The 12,774-nt window shown below is 40.6% G+C and overlaps 1 protein-coding gene across 10 annotated transcripts in view; it reads left to right on the top strand.

Moving 5' to 3' along the window:
• The window catches only part of PTPRM (protein tyrosine phosphatase receptor type M), a 465,329-nt gene that overhangs the window by 145,064 nt on the left and 307,491 nt on the right, over positions 1 to 12,774 (top strand). For all 10 annotated transcript variants that reach the window (XM_032181299.1, XM_032181298.1, XM_032181296.1 and 7 more), the window contains exon 3: positions 1,347 to 1,612. In XM_032181299.1, the coding sequence (XP_032037190.1) occupies positions 1,347 to 1,612 (266 nt within the window). The remainder of the gene's footprint in view (positions 1 to 1,346; positions 1,613 to 12,774) is intronic.

Here is a 12,774-nt window from a genome sequence, read left to right as displayed (position 1 = left end):
CTCAATTATTTTGTCTGGATTGAAAATTAATGAGAAGTTATACTTGATAAATAATTTAGAATAGCTGCAAAACTGTATTATTGAATAATTAAACCTACTTAAGATAAAGGTGCAGTCTGGACTGAAGGTGTCGATACTTACATTCCATTTCCAGAAATTACTTAAGAGTTTGCATCCTATTCAAATTCCAGGGTATCATTGCACATCAAATTGAAAAACAAAAAAATTTGTTTTCTAGTAACTGCTTGAGAAATATGTGTGCTTGTACTTTTATAAAAGCATGTAGTTACGGATTTTTAGCATGCATCTATAACATATCCATTTTCTTTGGACTTTTATGAAAAATGCAGGCTTTAACATACCTTTTTATTTCTGTGTTTCATTGTGTTGCATTGAGAAGTCCTTGGTTGAAAGTACAACTGTTTAATTTTATTTTCTTGTATGGTATCACAGTATATGCATTAGTGGAATTTTTTCCTTTGGCTTTGGGTTTTTTTCATCACAGTGATATGAATGTCTTGAACATCACTTTGTATTATTCTAATAAAATGACTGTATAGTCATTCAGATTTTTTAAATTGCACATCTGTTGCGTAAGTTGATTATTTTGAAGGTACACTTCAATGAAGTGCATTAATAGGCACTAAAAAGTAGCGCGTAAGTTGACTGGATGCTCTTGTGAGGGTCGTTCAAGTGTTTATACCTTTATTTATACCTTTACTGGTTTTGAAGTTAGGATCCTACTGTAATATTCCCTCCATCTCCCCCTCCAACCCCCCCTTTTTTTTTTTCTATACAACTTAACAATTTGCTGGGTATTTTCTGTTCTTCCTTCTTTTCTCACCTCTTGAGACCAAGAGATAATTAAGCGTCCACACTTCATTTGTAAAGGAAGTAGCTGGTGGTAAGCTGGAGAGTGGCTAAGGAATTGAGAACATTTCAGGCCACATCTCCATTAGCTACTGCCTCCCAGCATCTATGCACGTAGATTTGTCCTTGATTTCACTGGGACCCAGCATGGAGAAATGCTCAGATAGTTTCCACCTGCAATTGATTTTCTCCTAGCATTTGTAGATTCAGTGCAATGAAGATCACTGCAGGGGGGTTTGTTGTTTTATTTTTCTTTCTTTTTCCATATGTAAAGTGAGGATTCTAATATTTACTAGCTTTGGAAAATTATCTTGAGATTCACAAAAGTAATTTGAGATTAAATACAAATTACTATTATATTAGCAGAAGCAAGGCAAAATGATCATTTGTTTAATGATGCTTTAATTGTGAGCTGTTGTAATAGGGAGAAGAAATTAAAATAATGAAAAAACTGAAACAGTGACTTTGTTTTGCAGGTTCTTTCATGTTGGTGAATACATCTGGGAGATTTGCAGGACAGAAAGCTCAACTCCTGCTGCCCCATCTAAAAGAAAATGACACACATTGTATTGATTTCCACTATTATGTTGCAAGCAAGAGTGGATCTAGCCCTGGCATTCTGAATGTATATGTGAAAGTTAATGATGGTCCTATTGGTAACCCAGTCTGGAACACATCTACCACTGGCACTTGGAACAGAGCAGAGCTGGCAATTAGCACTTTCTGGCCCCATTTTTATCAGGTATGCTTCACTTTTTATGAATTTTTGTTCCTCATAGTAGGCACCTGCTCTTAATTACCATTTTGACTTTAAATCAAAATATGTTTCAGTGTGTTTTGTTGATCTTTATCTCAATTATATTTTTGCAGATGATGCTAAATGTTTTTACATGAATATGTCTGTGTTTATATGTTTACATATATTTATGGAACTGTATGAGATGTATGCACACACACACTTTGAACGCAGATGAAATAATCAGATTGAAACAATTCAGAAAATTTGCCATTGATTCCAGTCAATCACGTTGGTTTCTCTATAATAAATTCACTCATTCTTTCAGTTCATTAGGGATGCTGGAATTGAATGTCGATAGATTTTACTGCAGTAGAGTCTTCAAGTTTGATTTAGGTGAGCAATACTTGTTGCTTTAGAACCGGCAGAGTCCTCTGAATCCTCAGCTTGAGTCGTCAGTTTGAATGCAATATCCATTTGTTCTGTCCAATACTAATCGTAAATAGAACAGTTACTATCATAGGAATGTGCTTGTGATTACATCCTAAAGATTTAGTGAGGGTTTCACTTGCCACTTCCTTAGAGTGCTGCTTCTCTGTAGGAAAGTTTAAAGATTATAGAGTTATTTACTGTTGTACAGTAGTTCAACAGCTTTTCTCCTTCCCATGAAAATAGTGTCTACGTGAGCAAGTGATTTGCTGTAATAGGAACAGACCAAAGTTGTTGTTCAGGCTCCTGTCATCTTCACTTGCAGTGTGGAAAGCTTGGTTTGAATTTAGTTTGGTCCCATGGGCTAAAATTTGTCACTATACTTAAGCTTTGAAGCTTTCTGGAGGAAAGCTATCCCAAAGACAGGGGTTATTTCGCTGCAGACCTCCCTAGGAAGTGCAATGTAGTCCTTCCATGGTGCTTTCTGTGTGTGTGTTATGCAGAGGGTGCCAGCATCTTAATTCCTACATCGATGCCCTGACCACCAGCATCACATGTGGTAGAGTCCCACTTCTGATCCCATGTGTCACGAGTGACCAGGTGTTTGCTGCCCCATCCATATTTTTCAGAATTAGTTTGGCAGCATCCAAGCATCCACTGGGAGATACTCTGTGGGGTGATAGTGAACTTTCTTCTCTGTCTGCAGCAGCTGATCTGTGAAGATGTCTCAAGGGAACTGAAGCTCTTCCTTTTGAACCCTTTTTTTTTTTTTTTTTTCTCAAAGGAATAAAACAACACACAAGCTGAATTACTTTCTGGAGTTCTTTCCCCTGTGATTACTTCACCCACAATTGACTGTCTTGTCCTTGGAACATGGGATACCTGGCAGTGGGTGCAAAAAAGACCCAAAAGAGCATGCCGTTGAGTTGATCCCCTGTAGGATTGCACCACAACTTTGTCATTCTTGTGTAAAAATTCAGGATCCCTGAACAAAGTCACATATCCCTTTGTTTAAGAGTGTGATTGCTTTCTGTCCTTACAGCCCATGATTCATACTGGTTGCTGGCTAACCAGCTTCAAGCTGGGCAGGTGCACTGCAGCGGTGACAGAGATCTATGAGTCTTCATTTCTTCTTGCTTCTGTCAATGTGTTCCTGGGTTGTGCAGGGAGAATTGACAGGGTACATATTCACACCCAATGTGGCTTTCTGCCCAAGACTGGATGGAGGGATACTGGCACCTTTTCCAGAAAAGCAAAGCTCAGGTTCTCCTTAGCGTTGTGGGAGAAACTGTGTACTACTTGCCTCTCTGGGGCATGAGGCCATATCCTGACCACAGAGTCCAAGCTTGGTTTAGCCACAGCTTCACTTCTCACAAGCTGAAAGGGCACCTTTCTGCAAGGTTGTGGGACCCATATTACGAATCTGATGCCGGTGTTGAGAAAGTCCTCCAGTGGTGTCAAAGAGCCTTTCTGTCTTGAATGAAATGAGGAGTGGTCTGTGTTGTTTGCCTCGGTGGACAATAGGAGAGGAGCAGAGCATCCCACAGACAATTTCGTGGCTGACATGGGATATAACTGGGTGCTTGGTAACATGGCATCTTCTGGGGGGATTTGTGAGCTTTCTGGGTGGTTCAGGAGAGTTAGACAGTGCGTGTATGTTTTGCAGATGCTGAGTGAATGCGTGACTGTGTCATTTATGCCTTCATCTGGATCATAAGTACTGGGTACTTCACTTGAGTCACAACAACCCCATGCAATACTACAGGCTAGGGGAGGAGTGACTGGAAAGTTGCCTGGAGGTGTTGGTTGATAGCCAGTTGAATAAGCCATCGGTGTGCCCAGGTGGCCAAGAAGGCCAGTGGCACCCTCACTTGTATCAGAAGCAGAGTGGCCACCAGAGTGGTCAGGGAAGTGATTATCCCTCTGTACTCTGCTCTGGTGAGGCTGCACCTCAAGTACTGTGTTCAGTTTTGGGTCCCTCACTACAAGAAGGACATTAAGGTGCTGGAGCATGTCCAGAAAAGGACACAAAGCTGAAGTGTCTAGAGAACAAGCCTTATGAAGAGCAGCTAAAGGAGCTGGGGTTGTTTAGTCTGGAGAAAAGGAGGCTCAGGGGAGACCTTATTGTTCCTTATTGTTCCTATAGTTACCTTGAAGGAGGCTATAGCAACGTGGGGATTGGGCTCTTCTCATAAGCATCAAGTGATAAGACAAGAGGAAATGGAGTTAAGTTACGCCACGGGAGGTTTAAGTTGGATATGAGGAATTTTTCACTGAAAGGGTTGTGAAGGATTGGAACAGCCTGCCCAGGGAAGTAGTTGAGTCACCATCCCTGGAGGTCTTCAAAAAACATGTTAGATATAGAGCTTAGTGACATGGTTTAATGGTGGACTTGGCAATGCTAGGTTAAAGGTTGGACTAGATGGTCTTAGAGATCTTTTCCAACCTAAATGATAATTCCAACCTATGATTCTATTATTCTATAATGTCCCCACCAGGGTTTGGACTGAGATAGTAGAGGAAATTCCAATGTAATTTCTTCTGAAAAGAATCTGGTTTGGGTGCAGCCAAACTGCTCTGTGAACAGTCAGTGAAAATAAAGAATGTGCTTCAAAGCCTCACTGAAGCTCTGAACCAAAATGATAATGTGGACAGGGGATTTTTAAGAGAAGAAGCCCATACTTTGATTAGTAAATTTTAAGCTAAATTAAAATTTTGACAAAAAATATAGGAAGACCAAAGAGTTATAAATCTGTTGTTGGTAACAATAATAATAATCTGTGTCAGATTTCTAACAATATGATACATCTAACTGATATCTGAGGAATATGGATATTTGGACATTGAAATAGGAAGATAACCTCACTAACCTACTTCCCCTTTGAGACCTGAGCTCTGTATTGTTCACCTTTATTCGTAGGTGAACCCTTACATGCTTGGATCAGGTACTGCAGTTTGATAAATTACCATGCATTAGCTGATATGTAATAGACACCTGAGTCTGTCAGTAATGGACTCCATGTACTTTCTTAACCTCTGAAAATATAGATATTTTGGCACAATCTGTACTTTGTTCACTGAGGAATATAGTAAGTCATTTTCTTTGCATTTGCTGCATATGGTCTGAAATTAGACCTGCTAAGGTATTGCAATTTAGCTGATGTGCCAAAATGTCTTATGTTATAGCAATATCTGTGGAGGCCCAAGGAATTAGTATAAAATAGTATAGCTTCACTGGTTTTGATGTAGATAAGATAATTTATTCTTGAGGAAGCTCTCAATTTCATAGCTTATGGTCAGTCACCTCTATTTTGGTTGCTTCTGTTCTCTCAGAAATCTCTAATGCAATTTTCTCACTCGCCCGGTGACACCTGCAATTTCTCATTGTTTCTCATAGGATCATATAATCGCAGAATATCCCAAGCTGGAAGGGACCCACAAGGACCATTGAGTCCAACTCCTGGCTCCACACAGGGCCACCCAAAAACCAGACCTGATGTCTGAGAGCTTCTTGAACTCTGGCAGCTTGGTGCCATGACCACATCCCTGGGGAGCCTGTTCCAGTGCCTGACCACCCTCTGGGTGCAGACCCTTTCCCTAACCCCCAGCCTGACCCTCCCCTGTCCCAGCTCCATGCCGTCCCCTCGGGTCCTGTCACTGTCCCCAGAGAGCAGAGCTCAGCGCCTGCCCCTCCGCTCCCCTCGTGAGGGAGCTGCAGGCTGCCATGAGGCCTCCCCTCAGCCTGCTCTGCTCGGGGCTGAACAAACCAAGGGACCTCAGCTGCTCCTCATACATCTTCCTCTCCAGACTCTGCACCATCTTTGTAGCCCTCCTTTGGACACTCTCTAGTAATTTTATGTCCTTACTTTGTGTCAACCAAAACTGCACACAGCACTCGAGGTGAGGCCACACCAGCACAGTGCAGAGCAGGACAATCCCTTCCCTCAACTGGCTAGCAATGCTGTGCCTGATGCACCCCAGGATGTGTCTGGCCTTCCTGGCTGCCAGGGCACACTGCTGGCTTGTGTTCAGCTTGCTGTCGATCAGAACTCCAGATCCCTTTTTGTGGGGCCACTCTCCAACATCTTGTCCCCCAGTCTGTACATCTGTCCAGGGTTGCCCCATCCCAGGTGCAGAATCCAGCACTTGCTCTTCTGAACTCCTTTTATCTTTTTCCATGCTCTTTCTTCATCATGAAGTCTGTTTTGGGGGGAGGTGAGAAGTTATCTGCATCACCTGGGAGAAGAGCAGGAGGAGGAGAAAGGATATATGTGAGCCTTGTGAGAACATGTACAAGTTAGGTGGGAGCTCAGATTGCTTAATGTGTGGTGGGAGGAAGCAAAGGGCCCATCTGATATGTGTCTAGCACTGGTTCTGTTTCCTAAGCTTTTATTCTTTTGATTCCAAAATTCGGAGCTCTTTTGTCACAAAACCATGTATTTTTCACATAAAATCCAAAAACTACAAAAGTTTCTCCCAAGGATTATCTGCGTCTGGCTGACCTTATTGCACAAAACTAAGAACAGTCTGCTGAGAAGATTATTTAAGAAAAGATAGCATCCTTTTTAACTTTTCATATATGAAGGCTGGTAGTTTCCTAGAAGTAGTGTTCAGGAAAAGGCTCTGCTTTAGTAGATGAAGAGAGAAAACAATGTTGTTGTCTGTTTTGTTTTGTTGTGTTTTAAATTGCATATTCACATAGGCATCTGCATATTTGTGAATACTCTATAGTTCCAGTCCATTAATAGGACACCTACAAGGTGTCTAGCTGCAAATGAAACCAAAATGTACTAGAGACAAATGGCACGATAACATTCCAGAGTTGTAATATTTATGCAAGCTGGGATGCTTAAAAACACAATGGTGTTAGTCTGTTTTGCTGTTGATTCATGAAGAACATAGGCAAAATAACTCCCACTAATGGTAGCTGAATAGAAATTAGATTGTGTAGTGTGGAGTGAATTTTAATCCAACTTCTAAAGATTTATTTGTTTAAACCACATATTATTAACACATATGCAAAGCATTCAAAAGATTTAATAATTAGTAGTGTTTTATCATTGTAACACCAGTTATCCAAGTTTGCTAATACCTTTCACATTGGGTTTCCATTTAGAATCGACTCTTTAGAAGTACAGTCTCTGAACAAAGACATTAATTTCTCTTAGTGTACACTTTTCTTTTTACTATGTAATTATTTGTGTAGGTTTCACCCCATATGAAAGCTGTACTATGTATATAAATCACAATGATAACCTGCATGTAGCAACACTAATTGTAGTCTAATTACTGCATATTTAAACTTAAATTGTGAAGTATTCTGCTGATGAAGATACATTAATTCCTTAATTAATAGTCTTCTAAGTGTTACTGCTTAACATCTATCTGTCTTTAACTTTAGGGTATGTCTACACTGCAGTCCAGCTCCCGATTACAGTATAGTTGCAGTAACACAGGTTCAAGCTGCTAAGCACCTTTTAAGGGTCAAAGATAATCAGCACAGCTTGTTCTTTTCTGCTGTGGCTCTTGGTCTCTGATCTGTTTGTCTCAAAGTAGCTTAGATTTTTCTAAAGGAGCTAGTCTTATTTTTGTCTTAGGGAAAGAGTTTATCATGCCATTTTAGATGGCCTGCAAACAAAGTGAGGCTTCTCTGTCAACCTCCTCCATACTGGAACAGAATTAAGATGTACACAGAAAAAGGGGATTAAATGCTATGTAGATGTCCATGAGTGGTGAGATGGTTTTTAGGTTCTTGGGGTCCAGTCTCGGTAGTTTAAGAGGCCCTAAAAATGATGGGTTTTGATAAAGTTAGTGCTGAAAAAGTTACTCCTCTAATGAGGAGAGGGTGGGAGATTTTTGGTAGTGTTCACTTTAATGTTCTGATTTTTTTCCTTGTTTGAATCCTATAGTGGGAGAAGAAAAATGTTGATTTCAGAGTTGTTTTTTTTTCCCCTCTCTCTCTCTCTTTTTTTTTTTTTTTCTTTCTTTCTGGTTACTTAATGATTCTCAGACCAATTTGTAGTGTTTGAAATATATTTTACATTTTTGAAGCATATCCAGTCTAAGAACCTTATAATATGTGAAATGCCACTGCAGAGTTGAGTTTGGTGGGAGACTTGTGTTTCCAGCTCCTAACCCTGCAAGCAGGCAATTTGGCACAGCACCATAGCAAGTTACACACTACCCCCCTATCACTTTTTATATTTTGAAGTACTTCTTTTGTAATTTGCTGGGAGTCAGTCATGGCAACACCAAGCTGAAACAAATCTTGAGAAAACAACAGATAAAACAAAAGAATGCAGTTTTAAAATCCAGAATTGGAACTGAAATGATTAAAAATAACTTCCAGTGGAGTACGCTACTGTATATGCTAGTACACCTTCTTTAAACATAATTTTCTCTGAAGCTGAAATTAGAAAATGGAGTAAGGAGTAATTCCTGTATTCTTTTTCAGTAAGGACACAAGTTACAGTATACCACTTCACACTAAGATGAGATTTACCCTTTACCAGTTTGACACTTTCCCCTGTAAATTGGGAGTTTAGGGAATAAGCAGTAGATCCGACCTGCCTTTCAAATCTGGACTTAAACTTTCATTTCTTTCAGAACCTGCTTTATACAGGCTGTACTTGGAGTTCTGTTCATGCAATGTACTTCAGTCACCAGCTAGGACAAAGAATGAAGCTTCTTGAGCAGTGAAGGTCATGCTCATGTTCTCATGTGTTGCATGCGCTGCATTAAACTGCACGCCTACGGTTCTTGAACTGTGCTTTGAACTCAAAAGAAACTTTGAAATGCATATTGCCTTTTGAACCACTACTGGTCACAAATCTTAAATAGCTCTTCTTCACTGAGTTGTGTGATTGAGTAGGTATTTTGAGAAAGATGAGTCAGGGCAGACCATATATCTACATTTTAAAAAAAAACACAGCAATAAAAAAAGGTCCAAGAGTAAGCAGACGTGCTTTTTTTGTCATATAAACAAGGACCTGGTAGTTTTTTCCCATCCCTGGTTCCTAAACCAAGAAAACTTCTGTGCCTTCAGTAGAGAAATGTTCAGCCACAACTGATTTAAAAACAAGAAGAGCGAGATGTAATAAGCCAGCTTATTAATATTACGAGCTCAGTTTTTAGTGCTGTTCACCCTTAAGAAGTTTCTGTGGAGTCTCAGGTTGGCAGCAGCCACCTAAATGTTGTTTAATATGCTGAAGTGCTCTTTTGAGTGCTGAATGGTGGCTGTGTAGGAGTGATAGATGGGGGCACAAATGGCATACAATAAATTCCTAACCAGTGAGGCCTAACCACGTTGTAGGTGTGGCAACGCTGCTGAGAGCCCAACTAAATAAGCTCTGAGAGCTTTGTGCATGGTCTGTGAAGGACCAGGTCAGAAATCTCCGTTGAGGTGGCTTTGAAGAAGCAGCTGTAGCTCCAGTAACAAAGGGGGCAGTCCTAGGACAGGTCCAAAAGGGGAGAGAGAAGTTGCTCAACCCTCAAGGCCAAAAGACAATATAACCAATATGTCCAATATAACCAAGCAAAGGCATGCTGGGGGTAAAGCAGAGCAGGCAGCGAGTATAAGGCAGCACGTCTCAGCCCGGTTCCTGGGGAGCAGAAAAGGAGCCTGACATTGTGGAGCTTTCCCAACAGTCCTTCTTCCTCCTTGTTTTCGCAAAGCACTATTTTAAGTCCTGTGAAGTAGAGAGTGTTTACATTAGGTACAACCCACCTTTCGGCTAAAAGCATTGTGATTTTGCCACAGCAAAGGCAGGAATTTACGGAGCGATGTTTGTGTGCTAACAAAAGCTATTTATTCCTATTGTTCTGGGGAGCAGGCGAGTTATCGTGAGTCGCACATTTTCAGGAGTAAGCGTGCACGTTGGTGAGCAGCCCCTTTCCTTTGTTCCTGCGTAGAAGGGGGAAGCGGCAGGAACCGAGGAGCTAATTTTGCCCTTCGGTGGAGCAGGGACGCGCCATGTTAGGCCGCGTCCCTGCTTCCTGTTTGGCAGGCCTGGGTGTAAAACAGCTCCCAGGCCAGCACCCGGCCCCAGTTTTTCCTGAACAGACGGATTCGGTGCTTTAACCAGTTGTTTCCTGCTTGATAAGATGACGGAATAAAAAGGCTGAAGAATCAAAGGGGCTGCCCAGCCTGTTGGGGTGTCGCCTTTATTTTGGCCAGTCTGTATTGTCCCCAGATGTTGCGGCAGCTGGGAGGAAATGCAGAGTTTGGTGTCTGAGGTATAAAGGCAAAACTCTGCTAAACAAGTGACTTTTTACATGTGGTATGTCAGAGAAATCTGGACATGAAATAAGTCGCTGGGTTTTATTTCTAGGGAAATTATTAACAAAACTGATCTGGATCCATGAATAGTCCTGACAGCCATGACAGCTTTTCAGTGGAAAAATGAGTTACCAGGAGTGCCTCTAGGTCCGGTCCTGAGCACCCCCCTACAGCATGCAGTACCCTCGCTGGGGTCTCCAGAACCATGCCATCTGTAGCATCATATTACTTTTTTCACTGTAAAAGGGAAGCATGCTCATGTAAGCAGATTTTTTTTTAGTCCATAATCTTAATTTATTAATTTACATAAAACAGAATAGTGGATTCGGATACAGAAGGTGATAGTATTTTACAGCCTGTGAACAGATGGGAAATTATATTACTTGCAGTATGAGTCGCATTCTTGAATACATGAAGAAAAAGGCATGTCCGTGATGTCTTTTTGGCTATGGTATGTCACTGCTGGCTGTAGTGTCTATTTCCATATGCTAAAAAAAAGCATATTTTCTGTCAGAAAAGACACAAACTTATGATCAGGTAGGTTGGTATCAGCTTGGGTATTGCCTGTAATGGAAGCCTGATTAAACTGACAATATTTCAAGCTATATTACTTTTCTTTGGAACTTGCCCTCTTTTGCGACAATAATTGTAATTTAATATCATGTCCAGTTGGCAGTTCCTTCCTACATTGCCTGGCTTATTTGTGGTAATGACATTTTTGGTATGTCGTCTAGAGATAAAGCAGAATATTTTAGATCACTCATTGAGTCATTCAATGTTGTCATAAGTATTAAGTCATAAGACTTAGTTATTTTGAGGTTGTTGTTTCTACCAGTGAACCAAAGGACCTGGTTTGTGTTCAGGATCTACAAGCTTTTTCCATGATTATATTGCAATAATGAAGTACTTAAAACTTATCAGAGAACCTGTAGCTAAGCTCCCCAGTTATGAATTGCAGAAATTATTTTGAGATCTTCTACTTAGGTATTTGGTTTTGTTGGAAGCCAGACAATTCTTTGTAAAAGACCTTTATAATTAGCTTTGTAAAAAAATTATTAAATCCCCGTTATCTGACTAATATTTTTAGCAGAACACTTATGATTTAGCTGACTGCTTCAAAGGTGTGTATGTGCAAATACCTCCTTTACTTCTGTACAATTTAGCATATCTGAAAATGAAGAGCCTGAAAAAAATCTGCAGTGATAGTAGACCTTTCAGGTGGCTTTGTGAAGATCTCCTTGTAGTGAGTTTCCCAAAAGAGACCAAACAAAACAAAAACAAACAAGCAAATGTTCTGTTTCAGTAAAAATTAGGCAGTTAGCTTAGTTAGTTTTTTCTTCTCGTTCTACTTCTTCTTCTCCTCTTTCTTATCCTCCACCTTCTTCTTCTCCTTCTTCCTTTTTTTTTTTTTTTTTTTTTTCTTTTCCACAGAGGAAACGAAAAGCAACCAGGGAATGTCAGAAAGAAACAAAAAGATTTTTACACAGCTGTCCCGAGCCGTCTGGGTTTTTGTAGGCTGGTCTTTGCCTCCCCCCTTGGATTGAGCTTGCTCAGTGACAGCACATTTCCCCTGGAATTTTTCCACTATTTCTGAGACCTGGCTGTCTACTCCCTGTTCTTCGCTGCTGTGTTGTAACACCCCTGAATTAACTGCAGGTTCACAGCACTGTGCAGTAATTTTCATGCCCTAGAGTCTTTCAGACCTATGCTGTTGTGAGTAGTCTTGGTAGCTCCTCAATTAATGGAGTATTCTCTTCCTTCCTGCAAAGGCAACAACATAACCATTTTCTTCAGTCTTGTGGTGTCATTGAAACTCAAGGTTACTATGTGCAAGTCATCAATCTTTCTGTATTTTTATTTCAAGGCTGCTAAGATTAGGGTAGTAATGACTTTCATTTGATAGGCTCTTCCAGGTCTTTAAATTGAAGTTATTCTTCAAGAAGTATGTTCTCTTACTTCTGCTTTCTTAGGTAGCTCCTCATACTGGTTCCACCAGAAGAGTGTTCTCTGTAGGGAAGAGATACTTTGAAATTTTGAATGGTCTTGCTATGGATACTCTGCTGCACGCAAGGAGTCAAATACATAGCCTTGTCCACTCTGTTCCTCTGGGTTGGCAGTTATCAACTTCTGAGTACCATCAGAGTGCATTCAAGCATTTAGAAGGCCACAAGCAAGGGTTTGTGACTGAACAATCTGTCGTGCAGAACTTGTTTGTGCAAAAACTGTGTGGTGGATGACTTTAAGAAAGAGAAACAGACAGAGTTTAGGAAGAATCTTGTGATATTTAGGAGAAAAGAGGAGGAGGACTGATGTCCCCTGATGAGGCAACAAGAAAGACTGGAGAAAGCAGAGGCAAGAGTTGATAAAAGAATCAGCTCACCTCAAGGTTTGTTTTAAAATCAGGATCAGGGTTCTATCAGTGTTTATTTAGCAGCAGGAAACGATGATATAATATTGGGAG

This window comes from Aythya fuligula, chromosome 2 (genome assembly GCF_009819795.1).
Source record: "Aythya fuligula isolate bAytFul2 chromosome 2, bAytFul2.pri, whole genome shotgun sequence".
Lineage (NCBI taxonomy): Eukaryota > Metazoa > Chordata > Aves > Anseriformes > Anatidae > Aythya > Aythya fuligula.
The sequence above is the reverse complement of the archived record's forward strand: the minus strand, read 5'-3'. Positions and strand labels throughout refer to the sequence as shown.